At 48.7% G+C, this 27,556-nt stretch overlaps 10 protein-coding genes across 10 annotated transcripts; 5 read left to right on the forward strand and 5 right to left on the reverse strand.

Moving 5' to 3' along the window:
- Positions 1-992: 992 nt before the first annotated feature.
- On the reverse strand, positions 993-3,455 carry TRIVIDRAFT_33962 (uncharacterized protein; the record flags this gene model as incomplete). The annotated part of the gene is made up of 4 exons (XM_014105847.1): positions 993-1,337; positions 1,392-1,787; positions 2,025-3,304; positions 3,368-3,455. The coding sequence occupies 4 exons, from the start codon at positions 3,453-3,455 to the stop codon at positions 993-995; spliced, it is 2,109 nt and encodes a 702-aa protein (XP_013961322.1).
- Positions 3,456-4,911: 1,456 nt separating this feature from the next.
- Positions 4,912-6,117, forward strand: TRIVIDRAFT_6301 (uncharacterized protein; the record flags this gene model as incomplete). The annotated part of the gene is made up of 4 exons (XM_014105456.1): positions 4,912-5,030; positions 5,118-5,254; positions 5,349-5,501; positions 5,606-6,117. Coding segments are annotated over 4 exons (921 nt in total), but the record flags the coding sequence as incomplete, so codon positions are not given.
- Positions 6,118-7,485: 1,368 nt separating this feature from the next.
- TRIVIDRAFT_33525 (uncharacterized protein) lies at positions 7,486-8,499 on the forward strand (the record flags this gene model as incomplete). Its single annotated transcript, XM_014105848.1, has 1 exon — positions 7,486-8,499. The coding sequence occupies one exon, from the start codon at positions 7,486-7,488 to the stop codon at positions 8,497-8,499; it is 1,014 nt and encodes a 337-aa protein (XP_013961323.1).
- Positions 8,500-8,963: 464 nt separating this feature from the next.
- TRIVIDRAFT_217707 (uncharacterized protein) lies at positions 8,964-10,833 on the reverse strand (the record flags this gene model as incomplete). Its single annotated transcript, XM_014105849.1, has 4 exons — positions 8,964-9,570; positions 9,808-10,411; positions 10,473-10,731; positions 10,807-10,833. The coding sequence occupies 4 exons, from the start codon at positions 10,831-10,833 to the stop codon at positions 8,964-8,966; spliced, it is 1,497 nt and encodes a 498-aa protein (XP_013961324.1).
- A 1,126-nt stretch (positions 10,834-11,959) lies between these two features.
- TRIVIDRAFT_217708 (uncharacterized protein) lies at positions 11,960-14,185 on the reverse strand (the record flags this gene model as incomplete). The annotated part of the gene is made up of 2 exons (XM_014105850.1): positions 11,960-12,230; positions 12,288-14,185. The coding sequence occupies 2 exons, from the start codon at positions 14,183-14,185 to the stop codon at positions 11,960-11,962; spliced, it is 2,169 nt and encodes a 722-aa protein (XP_013961325.1).
- Positions 14,186-15,632: 1,447 nt separating this feature from the next.
- TRIVIDRAFT_211358 (uncharacterized protein) lies at positions 15,633-16,719 on the forward strand (the record flags this gene model as incomplete). Its single annotated transcript, XM_014105851.1, has 2 exons — positions 15,633-15,955; positions 16,101-16,719. 2 exons carry the CDS (start codon positions 15,826-15,828, stop codon positions 16,295-16,297), a joined length of 327 nt encoding a protein of 108 aa, XP_013961326.1.
- Positions 16,720-16,787: 68 nt separating this feature from the next.
- Positions 16,788-18,601, reverse strand: TRIVIDRAFT_85748 (uncharacterized protein; the record flags this gene model as incomplete). The annotated part of the gene is made up of 3 exons (XM_014105852.1): positions 16,788-17,728; positions 17,799-18,219; positions 18,433-18,601. The coding sequence occupies 3 exons, from the start codon at positions 18,496-18,498 to the stop codon at positions 16,962-16,964; spliced, it is 1,254 nt and encodes a 417-aa protein (XP_013961327.1).
- Positions 18,602-19,525: 924 nt separating this feature from the next.
- On the reverse strand, positions 19,526-20,621 carry TRIVIDRAFT_62891 (uncharacterized protein; the record flags this gene model as incomplete). Its single annotated transcript, XM_014105853.1, has 4 exons — positions 19,526-19,591; positions 19,654-20,198; positions 20,274-20,364; positions 20,553-20,621. The coding sequence occupies 4 exons, from the start codon at positions 20,619-20,621 to the stop codon at positions 19,526-19,528; spliced, it is 771 nt and encodes a 256-aa protein (XP_013961328.1).
- Positions 20,622-22,281: 1,660 nt separating this feature from the next.
- TRIVIDRAFT_229003 (uncharacterized protein) lies at positions 22,282-23,604 on the forward strand (the record flags this gene model as incomplete). The annotated part of the gene is made up of 1 exon (XM_014105854.1): positions 22,282-23,604. One exon carries the CDS (start codon positions 22,282-22,284, stop codon positions 23,497-23,499), a length of 1,218 nt encoding a protein of 405 aa, XP_013961329.1.
- Positions 23,605-26,025: 2,421 nt separating this feature from the next.
- On the forward strand, positions 26,026-26,892 carry TRIVIDRAFT_62893 (uncharacterized protein; the record flags this gene model as incomplete). Its single annotated transcript, XM_014105855.1, has 1 exon — positions 26,026-26,892. One exon carries the CDS (start codon positions 26,026-26,028, stop codon positions 26,890-26,892), a length of 867 nt encoding a protein of 288 aa, XP_013961330.1.
- Between the last annotated feature and the right edge of the window lie 664 nt (positions 26,893-27,556).

The raw sequence follows: 27,556 nt of genomic DNA on the forward strand, positions 1-27,556 counted from the left end.
GTGATTGCTTGACGATGGGGGAGGAAAGAAAATAATGACGAGTGTCGACCAAGAGACGTTTGTTTTGTTGTTGTTCAGAAGCCACAAACCTTAAGACGAAAAGTGCTAGCAGCAGGTTGACCGCCCAACTGGATTCTACCGGTACGAGCAGAAGCCACCATTTTCTCAGGTATTTATCAGTGCAAACGCTGATATGCATATAAATCGATATTCAAGAGCCACCACCTAGGTAGGTAGGTATTGTTTGTCGTGTAATATGCTTTGGAATTGAACTTTTTGTTGGTGAAAAGTGGAGGCAGCGAACAGGTGGCCAGCAAGTGAAGCAGAAGTGAAGCAGATGTGACAAGCTGGAGAGACGCAGAGAAAAAGCAGCTGACACGAATCGAACACGCTACGTGTAGCCAGTAGGCAGACACCTGATCTCTTGAGCTCCAATAGGCGTATACCGCTGCTTTAACTCGTGCTGCCTGTGTGCAACAAACAGCTCCGTTTGCTGTTACAGGTCTGGATTGAAGTCTGTTGACGTATTACACATTCACTATCGCCATTTTGCGGAATACAGACGTCATTTACGTCCAATCCAGTTGAGTCTATCTAAATACCATGTGATCATTTCGGATACTTCATGGCGGCAATTGGTGCATATACCGTTGAGATGTTAAATTGAACCTTGGCTTGCAAATATCACTGCGTAAAGTGAACCTATGGATGAGGCAAATAAGACAACAAAAAGTCTATGCAATGTACTTCTATCTATCTAGCTTAAATACGACCTAACAAAATATAACTTTTGCGCTTCCATGGCCCTTCATGTGCTCCATATGCTCATTAAATCCTTGCACTAACGCCTATCTAACTTCCACACGATAATTTCTCCATCTTGCTCTATCTTTTCCGTTTTCCAAGATAAAAGAAAAGAAAAGAGATATATAGAAAGAAGATGCCCAAAGGGCTGATAAACAGGGGGGAACATCGCCTCAATCATCCGGTATTCACATTTCGTAAGGCGTCTCCTTCCGGATAATGTACACTTCGCCCACAAGAACGGTGCATCCCACAATCATGGTGATTAAAATAATGGGAATATTCACACGGAAAAATTCCATGCTCCCAACGTGAATGTGCTTTTTGGCAAGGATATCGCGCCAGAGCAGGCCAGCAAGCGAAGCGCTGAACGCAGAGCTGAACGCACCATAGTTGACTCCAAGAGCCATGCTGTACACAGTTGCCCAGAATGTCCGGTCGCTGATAGGGATGCCGCTCCTTTGATGAATCTCTTGCCAACTCTGGATAATTCGACAAAGTAATATCGTAGTCCCAATATTTGTTCCCGCAAACTGTAAGTGTGTTAGCTGGCTCATAACTGAATCCGAAGACGGGAATATACATACGTTGCACAGAACAACAGATAGAAAGGCCATGCCCCCTATGGCACCGATTGTCCCTGTTTTGTTTACCCAGTGGTCCCATCCATAAGCAAACACTGGCACCCAGCCCTTTGTAACTAGCCCTTGAACAAGGACAAACATGCAAAAGGCAAACGGGACGAGCGCAAACGGTAGGTGAAGAACGACAGTCGCGGCCGTGGGAAATGTCTCTTGGCACCACCTAAGCGCATCTTGACCCAGAGACATCAAAGTAGCTGGCCCGCGGGGCTGTTGAATGGATGGCAATGATTTTTGATGTCTTTTCTCCACGTCCACCTTGGAGGTGGACACGAAAAGCCTTTCAGGGGGGTAACTTGTGCTAGGTTGTTCCAGAATACTCTTCTCCCGAAGCGAATTCATCTCGCTCTTCGAACTCTGTTGCTCTTGCTTATCCATATCTGCATGTGGTGATAGCATTGAGGGCTCCATATTAGCAGAAGATACCCCACCAATACCGTGATCGCCAGTATCCTCAGTCAAAATAACTGTGGGTGTTGGGACATCGCTACTCGCATGAACAGGTGGTCTCAATGTTGGGTTGCGATGGCCTACACTCTTGTTCTGGGCTGTCGGGAGAGAACCGTTGAGCTCATCAACGAAACTCAGGTCTTGGGGCTGGATTTCTGTAGAGTCAAGTTTTGGAGTGGAAGAGTTTTTCTCACAGTCCGTAGAGTCTTGAAGTTGGGTCTCGGCAGCTGGTGATCGCCTTGTTTCTTCCGCTTGGCGAAAGATTCTTTCAGTACGTGCAGTTTCGAATTCCTGCCTACCCTTTCTTGCAATCTCGCGTGTTTCTTTTCGGTAGTACCATCCAAAACCAAGGTCCCAGCAGAACATGACGAAAGCCGCCGGCAGAGTAACCCAAAACACCGGATGGGCACCGCTCTTGGCGCTTGTGGCATTGAGTGTCAGGACAGTGATCAGGGTAGCAGCCATGATGAGGGTGCCGAATGCCGCTCCACGTTTGTCTAAAAAAGGATTCATAATTTCTTCCAATGACAACAACTGCCCTTTCTCATTATTGGCGAGGTCAGACTCATCCGCATCGGTACGTCCCCTTGAGTGGGGGATGTTGGGGTTGACGGGCTTCTTAGCCTTGACATCCTCCGGAAGCTCATGCATCTGGATCTCGAATGGAATGAGATCCGGGTTCGCAAAGACAAAATAGAGTAAGAAAGGAAATAGAATAATGGCGGTGGCGACAACGGGAACAATCATGTTGGCAGTGTAGTGAATGAATTTGATGTTGAAGGCTCCCGCGAGGACGAGGTTAGTCGGATTGGAAGAAACCAAAATCGCAGATGCGACGTTTGCAATAGCAAACTGAGAATGGATCCATGCTCTGGGATGTATAATGTTTCTTGATACTCGCGTCATGTAAGCTAGGAACGCAGTTCCCGACAAGATAATTGGATCATTTCCAACGAAACTCCCCAAGACGAAGAAGAAGGCATAGAGATAGAAGAACAATCGGTGCCCAAAACTGCCTCCCCATTCAAGGACTTTGAATGCCAGGTATCTGATGAGACCAGAAGCGTCGATGGATATGGCAATGTAGGCCAAGGTGATGAAGAAGACCATGACGTCGATTGGAGAAATGTTGTCGGCGCCAATGGTGCCATCGTGGACTTCCTGTCGGCCAATGGCGAGAATTGCCAGCAGAAATAGATCTGCAATGAAGGGGGCTGTGACAAAGTTCATGGGAAAGTTGAGTCGCACCCAGGGCTTGATCTTGCCATTGTCGTCATCTTCGGCCAGCGGAGGGGAGCGATACTGGCGCTTTGGGATGATTCTCAGAGCCCCGAGAGCATCCAAGAAGAGATCTGAGAGCTTCCTAGGAACGAATATGGGAATATGGAACGGAAACAGGACAATGATATCTGACAAGGTCAGTGATGCGCTGGTGATAAAGTCAAGGCGGTGCTGGTGGCAAATCGACCTACTCGTGAGAACAAATACAATCAGCGTGACGATGGACCGCCAGTCTTTGATCTGGCTTGTCGAAAGAAGATCATCACTGCCCTGTGCCATGTCGACAATGGCCCGCTTCACCGAGCCAGACGATGTCTCGTATCGCTGGCTCAATTTTGGCTGAGCGCCACGAGAGTTTTGATGACGCCGAAGAAAATGATCGAGTCTCACCGCCGCCGTTCCAGGTGGCCCAAAGCTGTAGGGCCTGCCAGTGGCTTCAGGCTCTTTCTTGGCGGCTTCAGTGCACTGAGTCGGCGTGTTGATCGGCGGATACAGGCTTACGAGCCCCGCAAGCAGCGCTGAACAACAACTGAACGGTTCAGTTGTGCTGAGTTCAACTCGTGCTCAACGCATACGCATTGATGTCAACTGCTTTTCCTCCAACCATGGAACGCAATCCAAGTTGTCGAAAGATAGAGAGAAAGCGACTGACCCACCCACCAGTGGCCAGAATGGGAATCAACTGCCTCTTCTTATTCTTCCTTCTCTCGAATCAGCCCGTCCGATCTCGACGAGGCAGTTTCTTGGCCTTCTTGGCTAATGCGACAAGCTTTTTCACGTGCATCTGGCCAGCAGATAGATTGGTACTGCCTTACGAATAGCCTCGCAGGCGTCATAATGCCAACCCTCAAGTGGACTTGGCCAGTGTTTGTCGATCGATTCCGGTTAAATTGATATGCGGCCACGCAATCTTTCTCCAGCGGTACCCAACCGGTCCGCCAAGTTGTCCATATGAAATGCTCCTTGGATGGGGGCGATCTGGTCCCCTGTCCTTGGCTTTGAAGCCATTTACGCGGCCCCCGACGATAACCTCTCAAGTGCGTCAGCTGAGCCTCCAGAAGACAGAGAACGACCATTGGCAGTCATTTAGACTACAGCTCTGATGGGCCCAGTCGTTGACTATCGAATATCGGAGAATATCGCAGACGACTAGGCCCATTAGCTGCTGCCAGCCCGGGCTGTAACCCTCCAGCTTTCGCACCCATGGCTGTCCTTATACCTCATCCAAACTGTTACAGCAGGGAGATCTGTCCGATATCAGTATTCCGTCACCCGGGGCTCTTTCGCTGCCACTAGGTCATATTCTGCCTGGCGGCACGGTGGTGACGATTGACAAGGAAGAATCCTTCCATTGCTTCGCCTCCATCAGCTGCAATCTGGGATTTCATCACCTTGTACGAATTATCAAGTGTGGCGCTAGGTAGTCTTTCAGCTGACTGAATGTGCGGGAGTATTTGGGGAGCCTCATCACAGCGAGGCAGGTTCCATATCTCCATGTCTTTAACGTCTCTTATCACCACCTCATCCCTTGCATCAGGTTCCGCTGTCTTACGCCAGTTATCGGACAAAGTCTGCAGAATTAGTTGACTAAGACGCTTGCCTGTTTGATAGCTGCTGCACGACAACTGCGCACTCGCTTTAGAGCTGCTGCGCCGAATCCATCGGCAAACGTGAAAGACTGATGCCACCTCTTTCCTGGGGCATATCGTTGAGTTATGTGGCTGTCTCTCATAGCAGTAACCTATCGGCCTCTGTTGCATCAGCAAGCAATGCCGTGAACCCCGTCGATGATGGTCTACAAGTCATCTGTGCATGGCCAGTATCTGGCTCATATGGTGCCGGATCGAGAGTCTTGTGAGTACACTGTTCCGTCCAACAGATCGAATCCTCATGGACAAAGAGAAGTTTCGCTTTGTAACCTTGTAAAATATGAACCAACAGATTCTACGTGCTCGTGGTAACCACCGTGTTTGCTCGAAAACTTGATTGGATTAAAAGTGCCGCCTTGTCTACAGCGTTGCCTCTCTCGACAGCGGCAGCAGTTCATGGCATTGTCCTAGCATCTTTGCATCGTGACAGTAAGAGTTAGATACTACTTATGGTCCCTCCACACGGCACAATCGTCCAGACCGTGAGCCCTGGCTAACCGATTCTTAATATTCATCAATATAGCAGCTGTCGACATGGACATATATGGTGCCTTCCAGATGTGCTCACTTGGCACCCTAGTCGTTCCACTGATGATCAAGCTCACCAAGTCGCATGAGTTCTCGACTCATACAGGCCGCCGAATCATGTTTATATGGGCTGGCCTGGTTCTCGCTGGTACGCATTATTACCATTGAATCTATCCTTCGGTTGCTTTCTGTTTGGAATAGGCATATCTCTGATGGATACCGACGACTGACTTTGACTCCCTGACGATATAGGACTTATTTGTCTAGACATTGAATTTTTCCGAGCCCAGACATTTCCTTGCCTTGAGGATGGCCAAGGCAACCCCATGTCTAGCAATCCTAAAAGATTCCCTTACGGTACGAATGTAACATGCAAGTTGACCTGCTCCGAAACAGATGGCCCGTTCTCACCCATACGAATCGGATCTGCAAACAACATTTATAAGATTCCTGCCCCCAATACGCTCACATTCGGCGCGGCAACTCTCGTAGCGGCTGGGTGCTGCATCCATACAATCATCTGGATGGTGGTCATGACAGAGCGTTTCAACACCAGAACCAATAGTTGTGAGACAAATGAGCCAATCTCGGGCACCCAGGCGACCAAAGGTTCCATGAACGATGTAAACCTCATGGTTCACCTTTTTCTTTCCGTAGCGGCGATTCCTGTGTCAGGTTGCGCCGCGGTTGCTATCATTATTGTCAGCGAGATCAATTTCTTCAGTGGCCCAGTCAACTATCAATCCGAGGCTCTAGCGAACATCGGTGAGTATCTCAAGACGTTTCTGCACAATGTCTTCTTCTCTGTAGCATGTAAATGTGTTATTACTATGCTAATTAGTAAGGTCAATGGTCAACTCTAGTTGGAACTGGTTTGGGCGCCTCCGGAGCGCTCTATATTCTCCTTGCCAGAGATATGGAGGCTTCCGAAGGGCGGGTGCTCGATCCGAATGCTGACAGCGATTGTACATACTCCCAAAATCTCTCAAGTGCGATTACTCTAACGTATTTTTATAGTGAAGAATTCACTACGCAATAGAGATCATGGATCCCAGACTACAGGGGACTGGATTGGCAAACCGCCGCAGATTACTCGTGCCACACATACCCCTTTTCGAGATGCAGATAGCAACATCATTTCCCTACCACGCCATCGTTCCCAAGTGAGCAGTTATATGCCAGATACTAGAAACTCGTCATCTCTGCAAAATCTGGTGATGACTCGCTCTCAATTACCCGCACAGCCGCCTTCCCCTCTACCACGGCCTCAGCGAGCAGACACACAGTCGGAAGAGCCCTCATTCAGACGTCGGACTCACAGCCTGCCTCCTCCAGTGTCTAGAGGGAGGGATAAGGTTAGAAGAGATGCACGTGAAATGCCTCCTCCGAGCCATCACAACTCTTTAGAGCTTTATCATCCTGAAGAGGGTATACCTCTGGTAACTATGAGCGGGGGACGGAGGTCGTCATCACGCTCGGGAAGCAATGGCAATAGCGACAATGGCCGTGAGCCAGCTTCTTCCGTTGTCCCAGCTGCGGAGGCATCTGCCATCTCATATCCTGATGCCTCATAACCACCATAATACTACACTTACATCGGACGATATCCAGACAGAGACCAAGTCAACCACACTGCGATTTATAAACACAATAGACTTTGGCAACAGTTTCATTTCCCGTCTTCTAATGAAAATATAACATTATTCGCCCATTTAATGAACAATGAATATAGACAAAGATATCCCAAGTTAAATAAATTTATGGTACTCTTCGCCCCATCACATGTCATGATTCTCCATCGTCGTCATTGGCTAGCCTCTTTTTGTCGATCGCGCTCACCGACGTCATACCTCCAACACCAAGTCATCACTACTAAACGTCACCAACGCAGCACTTTAGAATAAAAGACAAAACAAGATTTGCCCAAAATTCGAACCGAATTGGCTTCTTCCGTAATCATGGTTGCCATCCCTTCGCTGCATTGGCCATTTCCATTTTAAACTCTGCTGTACCTGCATCTTCATCTTCCCACGTTTTGCCACCCCTGGCACATGGAATTTGCAGCTTCTCACCAGCTCTCCAACCATCACCATATTTTCTACCCTTGACCAATATAGAAAATATTCCAAAAAATGGACGTCCTCCTCTCGGTACCGATATTCTCATACCTCCTCGGCCCAACCCTCACCTCCTGGTCGACATCTCTCAATCTCCTCTTCTTCTACATGACCTGGTCCACGCTCGTGCTCTCTCAGCCACCCATCGTTGTTCACATAACCGGCATCCTTGCTATTCGAATAGTCTTCTTCCTAATACCGTCTCTCCTCACACTCTTCTTCGACGTCTCCCTCCCCAGCCTTGCAGAAGGCATTAAACATGGCGGTCGAAGCGCTTTACCTCCCCGCGATGCCAAATCCTTGGCTAAGCTCATGGGCCTAGTCCTCTTAAATCTCGTCATCCTCACCGCAGTCGAAGCCGGCATAAGCTTCGCGTTCATATTCTTCCTCAAGCAACCCGTCTTCAAAACAACTACAACTCTCCCCCTCCCATGGCAAATCTTCAAGCACCTCCTCATCCTTCTCTCCGCCCGCGAAACCCTCTTATATGCCATCCACCGCTTCATCCTCCACGGGAAATCATATCGCTGGCTCTCCCAACGCCACAAAAACTACGCTCACGCAAAGGCCGGCGCGCCATTCAGCATGCGTCTCCTCGCCGACCATCCCCTGCCACTCCTTTTCTACCGCTTTATCCCACTATTTCTCCCGGCCATCATCCTACGACCCCATATTCTTACGTACTTCTTCGTCTTCACGCTCTGCACCGGCGAGGAAACCCTCGCCATGTCCGGATACACGATTGTCCCCGGCATCATCATGGGCGGCATCGTGCAACGCACGGCCATTCACTACGCAGGGAAAGGGACGTCGAATTATGGTTCATGGGGAATTTTGGATTGGATCAATGGGACAAGTCGAGGCAGGGATGTACTTGAAGATGTGAAGCAAGAGGCGGAGAAGCATCACTTGCAGGAGCGGTCTGCGAAGAAAGTTGACGAGGGGGCGGGAGCAGTACAACAGGGGTTGGGGAGTTTGAGAGAGGGGATGAGGACACGAAGAGGGGGGAGGAAGAAGGTATCTCGTTAATACTACAAGAGAATTAGTGCCATTAGTGTTGATATAAGTATTTTTGATACCATTGCGAATGATGAATGTTAATTGACGATGTTATCACAAGGCTATGTTTTTATGACAGTTCACCAGACTTACTCATTCTGAATAGTCAAGCCAGGTGAGACACAAATGATTGTGAGATAAAGAAGTAAAATCAATGCGATAGTCATATATTAAAAAAAAAAAATAGCTGCTAAGCAAGGTCCTGGGAACATAAATCAACAAGTTAACCCTCATAGACACCAAGAAATAAACCCCGATTTTGAAGTAGGATGAAAACAAAGGTACATGACAAGAACCATGACTTTATCCCACGAAGCTGGGACTGCCAATTCAGATACTGTGTCATTATCAATGCACCCAAAGACTGCATAATCATACATCGCGAAATCATCCAGTGCAGCCCCATCGCTTCCACGCGCCATTTCTACGGATTCCTACTCCTGCCTTCCCTTTACTTGAGGTCCTAGACCCCGAAGGCATAAAAAAGATATGCTCTTTAAGTGTCGAGCAATATGGGCGGCAATTTTCGAATTGGTTTTGCTCATCTTCTCTTCACTCTGTAGTTCTCCCGAATTGGTGTTGCTCGTCTTCTCTTCACTCTCTAGTTCTCCCCCAGCCTCGTCAGCCCACCGAACCCTTTTTTTGGGACGTTTGCCATTCTCGACTTTCGACTGCTGCGCTGCGGGTTCCGGATCATCGACGGATTCCTCACACAGCGGACAGATGTCCGGGGCTCTGGGCAGAGCAATTTTGCAGTGGTCTACAATGAGCTGTAAGTCGCTCTGATCGAGGTATTCCTCCGAGTGATCAATCTCGAGATGCTTTCGAAGTGAATCCTGGTCCGCGAACAAAGTATTGTGTGCCTTCGAGAGTGCACATCTCCATTCGCTCTTTTTCGCATAAATAAACCGAGGCCAGTCTTGCCCGTGCTCTGAGCACATATGCTTCATCCAAGAGTCAAAGGTTTTGAAGTAGCAGAGAGGCTTTTTACATTTATCAGAGAGGCAGATATAATGCTCCATATCGTAATCCACGTGTTTCCTATGATGACTTGTTAGCTGGGCCTCTCCAATATTCGGTTTGCTAAACACGTACTCCCACCACTTTGGATCTTTATTGCCCACAACTTGTAGGTCTTGGAAACAAAACTGACACACACCAAATTTAGAAGCACCTTCGGCTTTTGGAGGCTCAGGGTAGTTGTATTCAGTCTCCCCGCTCCATGGGGATGCCCCTGGGAAGACAGTTGGAGCTTGTCGTTCACCTCTATCATCTCACTGATCAACCCAATCCTCTTCCAAGATCGTTGTATTAGTGACGCAGGCTAGCTCATCATCTGGAGCATTTTCGTATTGATGCAGACTTTGATTCTGAAGTTTATGCTGCTTCGCTTGGTCCGCTTTGATGGGACGCTGCTCCTCCAACCGGCCTTTCCCAGCTTTAGACATCGAATTTAGCAGCCCCACAACTTCAGTTGCAATCAAACATCGGGCTTGAATCAATTTCGCGTTATTATGGCGCTGGTACAATAGTCGATGGCGGCGAAATACAACACTTTTGGTTAACTTCGTGATCAGTCTGTCTTCAGCTTTTGGAAACTTGGACTTTAAGATCAGCGAAGTCATGTCTTCGAAACCATCTCTCGGAAGTTGCTTTGCAAAATAGATGATTCTCTCCGCGGGACTTGAATAATCCGTTGGAGGCGCTCTAATACTAACGGAAAGGCGGTATAGTCTGTCGATAGATCCGACGATGCCTGCCATGGCGCCTGTTACTCTCCCCGAAAGCAACAACTGAGGACCATCATTCGAGCTGGTATTGCCGGTTCTGTTGAGGGAAGTGCTGCATTGCTCAAGCAATCTTTCCCAATGACTGTTTACCACTGCGATTTGAATTGGATTAATATGCTTTAAAAGAAGAAAAGTGTGTCGTTGGAGAATTACATTGGCACAAGTCCTTGTGGAGAACATCTAGCATCTCTATCACGAGGTCTCGAACCTCGGGCTTTATTATCAATTGAGTGTCCAAGCTGGCACTCTTGTGAGCGAATACGCTATGGTTTTGTGCCCATAATAGAAACCGCCACTTATTTGTAGAAATCGTCTCTTTGAGCTGATTCTCAGGCTGTCGGGCAAACTTTTTAAATTGGAAGAGGCATTGTTTGGCGATGGTGTAGATTGGTCCTCTGCCATAGGTGGTATCCTTTTCAGGCGCGTGAACTGGTCAGTATTTTGGAAAATGTATATATAAGCAAAAAGAGCCTGGGTTCAAACTTACTTCGTCCATACTCTTGTTGGGAGACATGGTAAAGCCAATCGAGCTTCTATCGCAAGTCGATGCGTCTTGAACAGTGTCATCAGCATACCAAGGAGGACATGCCGTTATATATCTTACCATTTGGAGAACAGTTTGTCAAAGGAGAGGCTCGAAGTGGCTCTCCTTTCATCATCAAAGGATTCAGAAGCTTTCTTTCCATAATCAAAGGGAAAAGAAACTTTCCCTCCGTCAAAGAAAAACGCAGCTTTCCCTTTGTTAATGGGCAATAATGTCAACACTGCCACCACAATCACTACTAGGGATGTTACATCATTCTCAAATACATTACATTACCCAATCATAATACACTCAGCTACAGCACTACAAAGCGATGTACTGGTATTAGCATCATCATGGCTTACATGGTACAACTCGAGCTGGACAATAAAGAACCCTGACTACGTGGGCGGTGTCTGGTCATCGAGGGGTTCTTACAGAATTTGTAGATGAATAGCATAAAGAACCAAGGGTCGGGCATATTTCACATTCATCTGACAGTATCTCATAGGTTGATGCCGACGAGAAAGTTACATACTGTGCCAAAGCCAGGAGTAAGAGGCTTCCTGATAGTATATAGACCGCTCAAGTTCAAGCACACAAAGACGCACGGTCTCCAGTGCAATTCGTGAAATCACAATGATTGGGAATACTATATTCTCCAGAGCTTCTTTGGTCAGCTGCTGGTGGAGCCCCTCCAATCAGAATACAAGTATCGTTCGGTCGCTCTATTATTTAACACTCGAGAAGTTTCAATCTGTAAAGGGTGAAAAGTTAACAATGGAAATAAGGAAATGGAAGAGAACGAGCAAGTGGTAGATGGGGAGGAGATTTGGGTTACCCCCGTTTAACATAAACGCCGATTCTAGCAGCTATATATCAATGCAGCCTCCCAACCATGCATTAGTTGTCCTCCTCTTGAATGCTGTCCCTCTAGTAAGTCTATAACACTTACTCCGCGACATAAACGCCAATGATTGCCGCCCGTATATATGTATCCCCAACAATCCCAAACAACCCCAGGTGAAAAGTAAAAAAAAGTAATCACCTCATCTAGAAAATCCATGTATCCAGATGTATCCAATCCATGTATGATGCCAATATCTCGTTCCCAGTTTCACCAACCATTCTTCTTCTTGAACCAAGCCAGCGTCTCCAGGCCGCTCTGCGCCCTCATGCCAATCCTGGTATCCAAAACATACGCCTCCCATACCTTGACCTTGTTGATTTGCTCATCGCACTCAGTCATCTTCTTTCGTCTGTACTCGAGTATTTCCTTGTCCTCGCCCTCGGGAGGGTTGCAGCATTCAGCCCACGCAATGGCGCCCAATTCGTAAATTGCTGCTGGCAGGACATAGTCATCCTTAGACACTCCTTTGTAGACAGATCTGTAACCTCATTAGCATGCTTTTCTTCCCCTTAATACTTGAAAGAGTTCAACGTACCGATCGTGGGCAACAACCTTCTCCTGCAACAACGCCCTCGCCTCATCCAGCTTGCCCGCACCTCTCAGCAGCGATGCCCTGCATACAGCCCAAACAGCCATCTCGTCCTTTTCAGCCTGAATCTTGGCGACAACTTCCTTGCTCGCCGTGCATCTCTCCCACTTCAAGAAGTCAAGTCCCCCCTCCAATTGTTCCGTGCCCATACGCTTCTGTCCGTTCCACACATAGCACATCTCGAGAGCAGGACTGGAGCCGATAGCATCCGCCAGGTCAACACTCAGAGCCTTGGCCCGGTCCTCCCACTTCTGAATCTTGCGCTGCAAAAACGTTTCCAGGGGCAGTTGACGGGCCATCAAGCGCTTCTTGCCAATCACGGTTGGGGCCTTGCGGAAGAACTCCTCAGCCTTGTTCTTTTGCCGCCTCGCCTCATCTTTGTCGCCAGAGTGGAAAGCATTTCGGTACAGCTCCAAAGATGCACTACCAGCCATGTAGTAGTACAATGATGGACTCCAGTCGTTCACCTCGAGGCATTTCAGGAATGAGCTGCGCATCAGCTCCCAGTCGTAAGAAAACATACCGTTCAGTGACAGCTCAAAGTTGTTTAGGGCAGCCACCTGCTTCATTTTCGACTCCTTGCCCGTCTTGAGCAGATCCAACGCTTCGGTAATCTTGCGCTCGTTGGCAAGCATTCTCGACTCTTCCACTCGCCATAATCGTGAATCGGGATATCGCGCTCTCATATTGGCCAGGAGCTGTTCGCACTTTTCGATGGGTGGTCCAACGGCCTCGGCATCTTCGTCATAATCCTTCTGATGGGGGAGAATATCCGCAGCCCCCAGCAGGCCATTGTAGTATACTAGCAACATCATACCAGCAACGGCGCCGTTGATGTTGGAATGTACCGCTGACTTCCACAGCATTTTGACGGCTCGAGAACGATCTCCGTGGAAACCGACAACGGAGAGAATGCGTGAGAAAGCAGGAGGAATGAGACTGAGGATGAGCAAGAGAACTCCAAAACACATGTTAGCTCCAGAGTGGATGAACTTGTCGACAGGGTTGCCCAGCTCCAGATCTGAGCCGCTCAGATCAGAGTCTTTAGACTGCAGACTCAACTTGGACGTATCCTCCAGGTTGCCGAGGTTCAGCTTTTCCAGTTGCTGGGCTGTTGATGTGGGCGATGTAAGCGATGTGGGCGATGTATCGGCCTGATCGCTGGGGGTCTGCTGCCCAGACAGGCTCTCGCTGCCTTCGGCGGAAGCTTCCGGGTCACTGCCATTGGATGTGCTCGCATTCGATTCCGGCCAGGATGCATCGCTAGTCGAGGTGCTCCCTACCAGTGACATCCGCGAGGAGCCCGGGGTCACCTTGCCAAAGATCTTTTCCTCAGACGCCACGATGGCATCCAGCGTCAGAAACGCCTTTCGCAGCTTATAAAAGCTCTTCATGGCCTCCACCAAGCTCTCGTGCAGCACGCCGACAACGGCTCCCATCAGCTGCGTCTCAGCAATAATCAGTTCGTACTCGGTGCCAGGCGGATAGAGCTGACTGCTATTGTAAGCAGCCCCGTGCTTCTGCGCCCGTTTAAGATCGGCCCAGGCCCGATTCTCGCACTCATTGAGTCTCGCAGTCGCCTCGGTCATGACCTGCTTCTCAAAGCCCAGGACGGAGCGCATGAAGAAGGCCACGGCGGATCCCATTTCGTGGAATGAAGAATCGCCCAGCTGCAGCTTTTCCCAGGCGCCGTCGATGTCGTCGTTCATGATTAGCTCGACCCATTTCATGGCCTCCACCAGATTCTCCTTTTCCTTGGCGATGCTGTCGATGGGCGACAGACTTGTGTCGGAGCCATTTTGGACCTTTCCGCCTGAGCGGAACCAGCCGGCCAGACGACTCATGGCGGAACCGGATTCGCGGTGGTGCTGTTGTCGTTGTTGTTGATGTTAAGATGACGGCGGTAGTGAGAGGAGAGGAGAGGGCCGTATGAATATAAGATAAGACGAGATGAGATGGCCCAGGCCGGTTGAGGCTGACAGCAAGGATTCGTATGCAAACCCTTCCCTCTTGCCTGCTCTGCCGGGTACCTTTCCAAGGGGGATGGTGGCTCAGCTAAATACTCGGTGACGAGGCCACGAGAGAGCGGGTGACAGGTGATAGGGCACAATTGCGTCGACTAACAAACCCGCATAAAGACGCCAAAAAAATAATAGGAAAAAAAAAACGACGCTTATGCCATGCAAGCACCCCTCGCCAGTCAGTTTCACGCTCGATTTGCCGGCCGATGTTCCATAGAGCAGTGCCCAATCTCAATGGACAGAGGGAGACTCGGAAAGAAGAAGATCTCTTTGTTTTACAAGCCGTCGAAGAGGAGGCAATGGAAGGAGGTTGTATGAATAAGAGAAAGTAGGTACCTATGAGAGATAAAAAAAAAAAAAACTATACTTCAATGATTCAAGTTTTGGCCGTGGGGACCCCGAAAAAACAAGGGCCCGCCGCGCTGACTTGGTGCAGGTACAGCTCAATATTTAATCGGAACCAGGCTCGCCTTTGTCCAGATTCTGCCTTTATTTTCTCTCAGTCCTACCCTACCTAGTCCCTGTCCTGTACTCCGGACTGCAATTCCTTTCTCCAGGCCCTCGCGCCGCTCGGTAAAGCGCTCAGGCCGAGAAAACCTGGAGCCTTACCCGCGCTCTGCGGCATTTCGGAGCAAACACCCACTAGTCCGTTAAGCCCAGCTGACAGATGTCATTGATGCCAAAGGACTTAACGTCTACAATCCGTCGTCTCACTGCACTGTATACCTTTAACGAGATACGGAGTTTTCTACCACACCGTAACTTGACATTCTGCTCGATTGGCAGAAAAGAATTGTAGCAATTAAAACCAAAAAATATGTATTAGTTAGCCGCCGCATCCGTAACGGAAAATAAAAAATAAAAAAAGATTAACGCAATCCATCCCATTTCGACCCAATGGGAATACATTGCCACTTGCATCTCTTATGTCCATTTGTTTCTGCTCAATCAGACCCCTAAAACGCCCCACGATGGCGCTGCTAAAGTCCGCTGGCGCCTGTCTGGTCCCCCCGAAAGCGGCAAAAACGGTAAGCGCTCAGGCACCTTCGGAACTAACACACAGCAATAACATCATTGACTGATTGAAGAGTACCTCCTAACCTACAGGCTTACGGAAGACACTGAGCTCACCCCGGACCCAGCGTTCTTCCGCACCGGGCCGCCTTACTGGATCAAGGCTCCATGTTCCTCTCCTAGGAAACCGCAGCTATTCGTCACGCAGCCGACATCACCAGCGCCAGCCATTGCCAATCCTTGCAACAACAAACAACGCCAACACCGCGCCTCGACCATCTTCCCTCTCCCTCTGTGCACCGCATCAAGTCACTCTACTTCACAGCATCACCGCCATCGTCGCCTCCAGCTTGTCCATCCTCCACGGCCAAGCATCAACCCCCCCCCTCGCAAGCGCATATCCCATCCAGCGCTAGGCTGAGAGCTCGCCGCATCATCACCCTCCAAACATGGCTTCCACCACCACAGAGCCCAAGGTCACCGAGCCTGAACAGTCCACCACAAATGAGCAGCAGAAGCCCGAGCAGAAGCACCTGGCCCTAGGCGAAGACGACGAATTCGAAGACTTTCCCATCGACGGTACTTGCCATCCCTCTCTCTCTCTCTCTCCAACTCCCCTTTCCCTCCCCCCAGCACTCTCTACTCTCCCTCTTCCAATCACGACGACAACAGCAATAATACATGAAGAAGTGAATCTAATCAACCCATCTTTTACACACAACAGACTGGCCCGCCGACCAAACCGAAGCCGCCCAGCGCAACGGCGAAACCAAGCACCTGTGGGAGGAGAGCTGGGACGACGACGACACAAGCGATGACTTTTCGAATCAGCTCAAGTGGGTGGTTGGCTCTCTCCTAGTTTCTACCCTGCTCCTCACAGCGCTGTCGCTCGACTTTCGTCCCCGTCGCCGCTTCCGTTGAGCATTGTTGATCTTGCCTTTTTCTCCTTTTTTCTTGCTGTTGCCGTTGTTTCGTCACCGCTGCTATATTACTCTAGGCCGAATGCCTACTTAATGTCTTGTTTGAGATGGGATACATATACATACATGTTCATATAATGTTGCTTTTTCTTTTTCTTATTTTCTTTTTTCAAGTTTGCTACTTCTCTGCTTTTTTGTTACATTCCTTATGAGCACACGGATCCTGACGTGTTTCTTTTCATAGGGAAGAGCTGAAAAAGGTTGAGGCGGCCAAGCGGAGGTGAAGTCGAGGAGGGGGAGAACCACGAGGACATCGATCGGGGCGAACCAAATCACGTCATGGGCATATATGGAACGCTAGGCATATAGATTGGGTCTTCAAATCCAAAGAATAAAAAAAAAAGGCATTACTGGGTCCATTACATCTGTCTCATTTGCTCCAATATACTTGAATAGTCTGTGCATTTACATTCAATCACAGTATGATAAATGAAACGATAGGCTTTGCGTGCTATTAACAATGTTTTATTTTCCTTGAGGCCACTCTGGTATATATGTAGTTTTTCTCGTTAGAGACGGGATGCTCCGGTCCGACCTTTTGATGCCAATTCCCTCCCGTCATCATCTTGTTCCTTTCGCGCTTTCAATCCGTGATAGTGTGTAATTTACTTACTAGACAGAGCAGTAACACCAGGGAGCTCCTTGCCCTCCAACAGCTCCAAGCTGGCACCACCACCAGTGGAGACGTGGCTCAGCTGGTCCTCAACGCCGTACTTGGCAGCAACAGTGGCGGTATCACCACCACCAATGATGACAATCTTGCCGTTCTTGCAGCCCTCGACAGCAGCGTCGAGAGTGGCCTTGGTGCCCTTGGCGAACTTCTCAAACTCGAAGACACCAGCAGGGCCGTTCCACAGGATGGTCTTGGCCTCGGCGATGGCCTCCTTGTACAGCTCAATGGACTTCTCACCGCAGTCGAGGCCCATCCAGCCGTCGGGGATACCAGACTCGTCGGTGGCGGTGCCAGTGTTGGCATCCTTGTCGAACTTGTCGGCAGTGATGTAGTCGACGGGCAGGACCAGCTTGACGCCCTTGGCCTTGGCCTTCTCGACCAGCTGAGGAACAGTCTTGGCGCCGGCCTCATCGAAGAGAGAAGTGCCGATGGGGATGTTGTTGAGGACCTTCTTGAAGGTGAAGGCCATGCCACCGCAGACGATGAGGGTGTCGACCTTGTCAAGCAGGTTGTCGATGAGCTGAATCTTGTCAGAGACCTTGGCACCACCGAGGATGGCAAGGAAAGGTCGCTGAGGAGACTCAAGAGCCTTGGCAAAGTAGTCGAGCTCCTTCTTCATGAGGAAACCAGCAGCCTTCTGGGGCAGGTCAACGCCAACCATGGAAGAGTGAGCACGATGGGCAGTGCCGAAGGCATCGTCTAGTTGTCACAAAATTAGTCGTCTGTCAAAAGGCATGGAATGACATCATGGTTAACAGTTTGTACTTACTGACGTAAACATCACCCAGAGCGGTCAGGCCCTTGCGGAACTCCTCAACCTTGGCCTTGTCAGCCTTGGTCTTGTTGCCCTCCTTGTCCTTGGCGCTGCCCTCCTCCTCAATGTGGAATCGGAGGTTCTCCAGCAGGATAACAGCGCCGTTGTCGGCGCCGTTGACAATGGCCTCGACGTCGGGGCCGACGCAGTCAGGGGCAAAGGTGACGGACTTGCCCAGGAGGCGCTCGAGCTCAGGGACAACGGGCTGGAGGGAGTACTTGGCGTTAACGGCACCATTGGGACGTCCAAGGTGGGACATCAGGATGACGGCCTTGGCGCCATTGTCGAGGGCGTGCTTGATGGTAGGGATGGCACCGACAATGCGCTGGTTGTTGGTGATCTTCTTGTTCTCGTCGAGGGGGACGTTGAAGTCGACCTGTGCATCGCGGCAACGCAGCGCGTTAGTCAAGTACGGAGTAGAGCTTCGTATTTAGATTCATGGTATTCAATTGCTGCATCTCATCTCCAACACCTTTCTCCTCTCTACAGGGCAGAGCAGAGCTTTGACGCCCATGCTCGAGCTCCCCATTCATCGGAGCAGCAGCAAAACCCCTCCATGCAATGCAATGGCGGGGCAATTCGGACTCACCCGGATCAGGACCCTCTTGCCCTTGACGTCGACGTCAGTGATGGACAGCTTGCTGGAGAGAGACATTTTGACAGGAAATTGGCGTGTCGAGCGAAACAAGAGTCGCGCTGCTAGGAAAATCGTGGTGAAGAAGAAAGAAAGAGAGTTTTGCTCCGGCAAATCAATCCAGCGAGAGATGCTTGGAGAAAAAGAAAAAGCACGCACAAAGCAAGCAAGCTGCGATAGGCAGATAGAGGGGGGAGGTGGGGTTCTGCTCCCTGGTTGAGCAATAGATTACAGCAATCGATTGATCAATACAGGGAGCTGTGGTGGGGGCCTTTCAGCATCGCAGCACCCTCCAGCCCTCCAGCCGTCGTCCATCCACTTCCATCCACCCATCACTTCCAGCTCGACCACGCCAGAGTGACGTGAGCTTCATTCGACGGTAAAAATCACGCGCAAGGTGCCGCCATCATCACCTGCGAATTGTTATGCAGCAGGATTGGATTGGCGTCAGGCCATGTTATCACTTCATACGCCAGGTTGATATGATATCCAATCTCAGGAACCTCTTACTAAGTAAGGATGCCCGTAGATTCCTTGTCCCCAATGCGGTATATTCACATGCTAGACTCCGCCGTACTCTAACATTCACCAAGCTGCCGTTGGACAAAATGTACAGCCGTGTATAATTGTATCATTGCATGTCTGGTTACTTACCTTGGTACTAAGTTATCCATCCTTTAGTGGTAGCTGTTATACAAAATGTTTGAGCGACAACCTCCCGATTCATCGCGATTCCAACATGACAGCAACACGACATAACCAAAGGAACATGGTTGAAACTCCAAACGCCAGTGCCTCTTGTGTAGACCCTCAAGCGCAGTAAAAACCGCATCCTGGACCTCATAGCCACCTTGCTCGAATCTCTCTTCCATCCGTTTCCGTCCAGTGATGCCAAATCCAGGTTCAAGGACTCCAGATCCGGCTATTGGGTTAACACGCACCCGTCTGCTAACCCCCGTTTCTCAACATACGACCCTGTGGCGCTGTTCGTATACCACGAATGTTGCGTTGTAGTATCTTGGTGGTACGTCTCTTCTCGCGTCTCGCTTCAATCGGACGCATTGGTCAGGGAGAGATAGGCGGTCCACGCAATACCAACAGTCGAGACAAACGGCTAAGACCCAGTATTAGTTTCCATCCATCAACATTAGAATACTATGCGCAAGTAGCACTCACCAGTTGGAATTGCACTGGCATCAGGCGAAAGTTGATAACCTGCACCGCGGGCCACACGACGTAGTTGGCCTTGAGCGTAGGGACATACATCTCTCGTAGCTTATGAGCAACCGCGCGGCGGCCGCCTCCCTCGGCAATGGTCATGGCCGTGAAGAAGACACCCACACCAAATGGCGCAAAGACGAGTTGATCAAAGGCAACTCGCTTCATGGCAGGCACAAATGCGCTTCCTTTGGTGATGGGAAAGACCTTTTCAAGCAGCTTAAACCATCTAAACTGCACAGGAGCCATGCAAAAACCGTACGCCATGAACCGCGTAAGTCGTTCAAAGTCGAACGGCGGAGGCAGGCTCTTTGAGTCGGGGATGAGATCGTGGTCGAAGAAGGGGTTCTTTTCGTCCAACTCGTGGATCTCAATGGCAAAGGTATCGTCCTTGGTTATTCCTCCCGGCTTTCGGAGGGCTCGCTCGCGCACAGAAGTGATGGTTTGCGCTACGGTATCGGCGATGCCACCAAGGATCGAATTGGTGACCATCATGGTCAAGACTGCGAGGGCAATTGGTCAGTTGGTGCATTGGGGATGCTGATGAACTCGTGGGGTCATTGATCGTGGGGACGTACGAGGTCGTTCATTATAGTACGAATTGAATCGCGCCGTCAGCCGGGCAACGAGGGCCATTTCGATGAGCAGGATGACAGTGTGGAGTAGAGGCTGTTTGTCGAGCACGGAAAGCAGTCAGTCAATGATTGAGCCAGTCAGATGTAATTTTCAGTCAAGTGTAGGAGTTTAAAGATGAAGATGAATGCGAGGGTGGCAGCACAAGGAATGGAGAGTAAATCATGTTCCGTCTCTGGCTGGCTGGCTGGCTGGCTGGCTGGCTGGCTGGCTGGGGCACGTACCAAACGTCCATAGATGAATTTGCTGTTGACGGCACGGACAAACCGTCGGCGGTTGAGTTCCCAGGTCATGATGCCAGAAGAAAAGGATCAAATCAAATAGCAAGTAGAGACAAGAGTCGCTTTATCGCAGCCCCGTTGCCAAGTGGATCTGGAGTTGGCTCGATGACGACACCAGGCCCGATTCGCACCAACAGAAAACCTCCGAGCGGCTGCGCCTGTGACGCTGCTGGGGGAGGGAGATCCGCTTGCTGGAGGGCCTTGGAAGCGGGAATATTCCAGCGGGTTTTAGGCGCTGTAAGATCGAGAGCAGCGGATATTGCGGGCAGCTGAGCGGAGGGGAATAGGCCAATGTACAGTATGCAGGGTGGGAAAAGGGAAGAGAGGAAAAAGAAAAAAAGAGGATAAAAAGGATGAAATGGATGGAGGGTCTGAGGGAATGGCCGTCTCGTGTCTCGTGCCTCTTCCCCACGTTTGTCATGGCCTCGTCGTCGTAATACAGCGCCGCACGGTACTCAGTACAAGGCCCAAGGCGCCACCATCTCTATTATTCCCCGTACCGATAACCCTTCAGCCCAGTGCTGCCACTAACGGCGATGCTACTTGATTCATTCCCGCCATGGCTTGCAGGAGGCGACTTTGACGCCTTTTGTGTCTCCCTTGCATTTACGGCAAACAGCGAGCAATACATATAGAAGGTCGTTGTACGATTGAATGCTCATTTCTCAATGATTGCGTATGCTCATAGTCTGTTCTGAAGCACTCACACAAAAAGGCCGCGCGCCAGCCATGCCGAGATCTGCAGATCTGCATGTAGTAATCCTACCAAGCCTCGTATTACTCTCCATACATGATTACATGTCTTAGAATACTGTACTATTGCTTCAGTAATTATCACTTGATAAAAACAAAACGGCACTTGGATACACCTCGTCGAGGAGAAGAACAGGCTTCCATTGCCACATCAAAATCGACAACGACCTCGCTATTGACATCTTCCATCTCGTATAGGCTGTAAACGTGAGCTTGGGCCATATGCACAGGCTCTCTAAGGCTAGCTGTACCCCGTTAAGCATCGCCAGCAATTACGATTAAGGCAAGCAAATATACTATGTAAGTCTCATTCATCTCTAAGTTAATATGTTATATTCAGGGAAAAAAAGATTTATCCTCCTCTTGATCATGTACCTCATCAAGATACGCAAATAGGATACATGTATCTTTACATGTCGGTTAAGCTGGGTTACAGTGACACCACCATTTCGTAACCTCAATCGGTGGCCAACAGCCCAGCAAGTGGCATCATTTTCAAGTCATAATATAAATCCAAAAGTATATAGGCAATCAGGGTTAAATATTGATGAACTTGGTGCTATGGAGGTGTTTTATACTTCAGGCCTGCTTAGATTTCCACTCCACTCCATCTCTCTTCTTTCAAATAATTACTTTTAGACATGTACTCCGTAGATAGGCTTTATTACGAATGTCAGACAAGTTGTTGGCAACTCATATGGAAATCCTCCATGAATTTCCCGGACCTTCTCCTGGAATTTCCCGGTGTTACACAGCCTGCTGCCCCCTCTCCCCATATCTGCCTACCTACCTACCTACCTACCTTTCACATCCATATCATTAAACAGTCCCCTCTCTGTTCAAACATTCTCCCCTCATCTTTCAACATCTTCCCTCTCGTTCTAAGCATCTCCTCCCCGCCCTTATACCCTTTCTCATCATGAGCAATCGAGACGTCTCCCCCGACGACAGTTTGCTGAAGCACATCTTCAATGAAAAGCCTTCGACCTCCATCTTTCTCCAGGATTGGGACAAGTGTGTTTTCAAGGCGGATTTTGGAGTTGCAAACGCGCTCGACGATAACGTTCGACCATCGTGCGTAGTCCGGCTCGAGGCCGAAGATGCGCACCTTGCCTCCTTTGGCACCATTGCTGCCATGCAGCAAATCGCTGCTGATTGCATACCCGGCCTTGTGCCCAAGATTCTCCAAGTAGGCATCGCCGCGAATGAACAAGGGCGACGATTTCAATTTTGTGTCATGGAGCTTGCTGAGGGAGTAACGCTGCACGATGCTTGGGATCAGATGACAAGCGACAACCAGAGCTCTATTGTGAACGAACTTGTAGAGGCGTTACAGAAGTTGCACGCGGTACGACTTTCGGATGATATCGTTCAAAACACTCTACGTCGAGCACTTGGAGATCAAGAGGCAAAGGTTCTGGATAAAATGGTGATGGGAGGACCTTTGGCAGGGTTCGTCCACGACGGCCACGCTCTTCTGACGGGCATATTGCAAAGGCGAAGCCTCAGGAAGCCCTTCTGCGATGTCAGATCTACTGCAGACCCAGATCCCAAGGACCTCATAGTTCAATCGATTTTCGAGCATCTTGGTTCAGCTACTGTCAAAGAAGCAGACATGGAAAACTGGGCAACTGAGGCCGTCTTTTGTCACAACGACCTCACTCCTCGCAATCTCCTTGTGAGATCAGTCCAAAATTCGGATAATCAAGCAGAGCCGAGATATAAGCTCTCTGCCATAATTGATTGGGAACTGGCTGGCTTCTACCCCCCATCCTACGAACTGAGCCTCCAAGATACATATCTAGGTGGTGGCAATAGTCACGCATCTTTGTATCTCCTGTTGAAGCAACGCCTCAATGACGTGGTCCCCATGTCACCGTCGCAAGTTTCTCTGCTACAAGCTATGGAACTAATCTACGAGTCACAGCAGGAGATGCTGGCACAAGGCAATAATATCCCCGCTCACATGCAGAGGAGGTTTCGAGAGAGGCTGGGGCTATCGCGAGATAAGCATCCGTATATGGGTTGGACGCCCAGTTCGGAGGATGGACCACGTGAATTCTCACAGATTGATTTTCAAAAGTTGGAGGATGAGGTAGTTGCAGAGATGGTGGCAAGAAGGCAGAAAAAGAATTAACCAATAAAGGTGTTCGATGGAGAGGAACCATTAAGATTGAGATATGATTAGTGTGGAATGGCATCTTAGCAAGCCTATCATGATACATATATTCGTTCATTATTGCGTATATTTCGAGAATGCTGGATTAAGTGTCGTCAAACCCACCATCCTTTCGTTCTTCATGGTGCTACACAAGAAAATTGTTTATCAACATAAAAGACTGTGGCGTCTGCAAATTGGAGGCCGCCTGCCTAAAATATATTGCATGATACACTCTTATACGGCCTGTTATTCAACCGATAGACATACTCTGCAGTTTGAAGACTCCTCCGCTTCATTGTGAGGCAGCTACGCCTTCTCATTGTAACACATATATCAGTGACTTAACGTAACACTAATACCTAATTCGCAGCCTTCTTTGTGTCAATTTGTTACACAAGAAAAAACTTTATCAACTTGAATACCGTGGCATCTGCTAATTGGCTGTTGGCAATGTAAAATAGATTGATGATACACTCAGACGGCCTGATATTCGACCGATACAGATGCTGTCAAGTTTGGATATACCTGTGCCACTTTGCGAGACTTGTTGATGGCGCTGGTGTTGCCGATGTGTGTGTGTGTGCATATGTCTGTCTATTATGAACTTCAAGTATAAATATACGGCCTGGCATCTTTGATGGCTCCCAAAGCATCATCCATCTTGAATGCTTTTATCCTGTGTACCAATTTATATTAATCAAACGTCTCATTCTCAAATAATATACGTTATTCATTATTGCCCACGAACAGAATGCAGAACTACCAAGATCAAATGCCTAAGATCGTTGACAGCAATAGATGCGGCTATTGCGGCAAGAATTTCAGAGGCTCTGCTGATCCCTGTACATGCAATGACAACTAAGGATTGTTTTGGTATGTAGTGTTAAAGCTATTTTATTTTTCTTGTCTGCTGACTCTGGGTGATGAGCATGGCTGGCCAGCTCGGCAGTGGCCATATGTGTACTCTTGGCATTAGCGAGGGCAATGAGTGGGATTGGCATACAACTACATGTATGTTAGTAATCATGAGGCACTCATAGAGTTGTGTGCTATATGAATATATGATTGCTCGCATTGAAGTATTTGCATTTGTCGTCGTGTAATGAATAGCCTGTCAACTGCTTGAGAGGGGAGGCTGGAGTAGATCAATCGCTGTTTGCTGAAATTGTATTTTAACCGTAGCTTATGTAAAAGATGTATCCTAACAGATTGATGGTAAAAAGAGGAGAAATCGAGTAGTACAGCCACTGGTTTCATAGAATAAAGAAGTAGAATGTATTGGTAAATGTATTGGTTGTCACAAAAGATGCTGAGAGAGGCAAGTAAGAACTTCTCAAAGCAATCGAATCAATGAAAGACACGCAGACAGTGTCTTGAAGCAACAAGTATATCTGAATGACTGGCCAGATTGAGAAACGAGGTGTTCGAGGTTTATACAGCGCGGCACTTGGGGCTCTTGGGGCTCTTGGGTATTTATGCTTGGTGGACAGATGGAGTTGACAATTATATTTAGCACAGGTACCTAGTGATAATAGCTTACATGGCCCACGCCTTCAGCATAGCGGTTACCTGTATATTCTGTAACATTAATTCCTCTTCGAGAAATTGTAGCATTAGTTCACTTTGAGTGTTCTCTATAGACTATGATATAATTCTAAAGCTTTATCTTACTCCCTCTCGCGCACTGCTCTGTATTCTACACCAGCTCCTAGCATTAATTCTAGATACAATAAAAGTATACGAGCGTATATACATATAGCAAATTGAAGAAGGAGAGATGCTTTGTAAAATACCATACAAGATATCTTATATGGAGAGGTTACCTGGTTTCTGGCTTGACTGGTGCGATTGTCATCACTCTGATATGTGAAGTGCATGAATCTGCTACATAGCAGTGTTATGCGTCGTCGAGCTGTCTTAAAATTCCGAGATTACCTTATCGCCGTCTTATTGCCTTGCGAGGGAGATGAAATTGCGCTATAATCTTCTGCATCTTCTAGAGCTAGTCAATAATGTGTCGTCATGACTACGAGCTTGAGTAACCAAGCAGTTTTTTCATGAAGAGATAAAGCAGTAGATTGGTTTATTACAGGCTTTTAAAGTACACTATAAAAATGAAATGCTATAGTATATGTACGGAGGCAGCTGCAGTTCTTTCCGAAAGCAAGAAGAAAAATTCCAACCAGCTGCGTTATGACTATCTGCGGAGAGCAAACGACTTAGAGAGCAAATGTGACTACGCCCTCTAGTAATCTCTTGTTCTATTTCATCTGTAAATTCAACAGAAAGCATACATACCGGTGCTTTGAATCACTTCCCAAAAAATGTTTTGCCCATCGTAATTAGACTTTTGTCAGCTGAGACGATGTCAGTGCGATCGCAGATCTCCATCTGACATTTCCAATTCCGTGAGCTAAGCTAATTGGCAAATATATTTAAAGAGAATCTTCCAGGAGAAAAGGTATTTCAAAACTCCATTGCCCATTGAATGCCAAATCCACCATGTCGGGCCCTCAGAAGCTAGCCCCTGAACCGCGATACCCCGACGTTCGACACGCCGCCGAGGCTCGCCGTCTTCGGATTCAAGGCGGCCTCATCGCAGATGCTCTCGGTGGCATCATATTATGCCCTCTAGATACCTCTCGCACGGGTTTACGCATCCTTGACAGTGCGACTGCTGACGGGCACTTCTTGACCTTGATCCGGAAACAACTGGCTTACCCGGAGACCGCAGAGCTAATCGGTACAGACATCGCGGCGTACCCGCCGCTTGAATTGCCAGACAACATCACACTCGAAAGGCAAGATATCTTGAAACCATGGCCGGAGAAATGGGAAGCGCATTTCGATTTTGTGCATCAACGGACGGCGCTCGCCGTTACGGGAAGCATGGAACGAGCCGTTGAGTCAGTACGACGGTTCATCGGGCTAATCAAGCCCGGCGGCTGGATTCAGATCGTAGATGGGACTTTGATGACTGGCGAGATGGCAGAGGGAGACAAAGCCTTCGCGAAGCTGTTCAAGGTGCTCACACAGTGTATGGTTGGTGTCGGGCTGGATGTCACGTTGGGAATATCGACGGCTGAGATCCTCAAGAGGGCCGGGGAGGGTTTGCTTCATAATATAGGTGAAAAGCAGGGTGTTAGTCCTTTGGGTAAGGGCGCAGCTTCAAGAGAGCTTGAAGAGATGGGATATGAGGAGTTGAAGGGGATTCATAGCGGCTGCGTGTTAGTTCTGAAGGGAATGTCCAAAGAGGAGAGGCCAATGGCCCTTGAAGAGATTGAAGGACTCCTACCAGAGATTTTGAGAGAAGCACAAGCGGGAGAGTGTCAAATGAGGTGGTACGCTGCATGGGGGCAGAAGATTTGAAGCTGGGCAAGCAGTTTGTTGATTCCGGTCGACTATATGTGGCCATTGCGTTATCTATTTCAAGTTGTCTTTGGCAATTCCTTTATGAGCTAGCCAAACTTTCATGCTCTTTACCACCTCTAACAATGCAAATTCGGTGACTGAAGCGCTCTGGAAGACTTGAAATACGGAAGCCTTGACATTGAACATGTCACTGATCCAAATCCCCAAGCTCACAGCTACCATCGAACCGCATCATTGCCAATTGAGCCGTGATACTCCAAGGTTTACATTTATTTTCAACCTCCATCTCTCCATTACGCACATCACTCACACCGACATCTAGAACACAGACGAAATACAGATTGAGGCTCGTAGAGTTTGAAGACCTTTCTGTGAAAAGCCAGAAGAAGTAGAATTTTATAAAGAATGAAAAGCAATTTTACGCTATTCACCAAAAAAAAAAATTTTTTTTTTACTACCATCACTAAATATCTAAGCCGACAAACGGATACGCAGCTAGCCGTTTGGAGGCCTTTCCAAAGCTGCCGTTCTACGATCAAACTGTAGCTTCAGCTCTGATTCAGAAAACCTTGTCGTGATATTGTCCATCTCCTCGGGCAAACTGACAATCTGGTTCGCTTGGAAACATTTGGCGAGATCATTGGACGGCATGAAACTCGTG

Source organism: Trichoderma virens (genome assembly GCF_000170995.1).
Source record: "Trichoderma virens Gv29-8 chromosome Unknown TRIVIscaffold_1, whole genome shotgun sequence".
Lineage (NCBI taxonomy): Eukaryota > Fungi > Ascomycota > Sordariomycetes > Hypocreales > Hypocreaceae > Trichoderma > Trichoderma virens.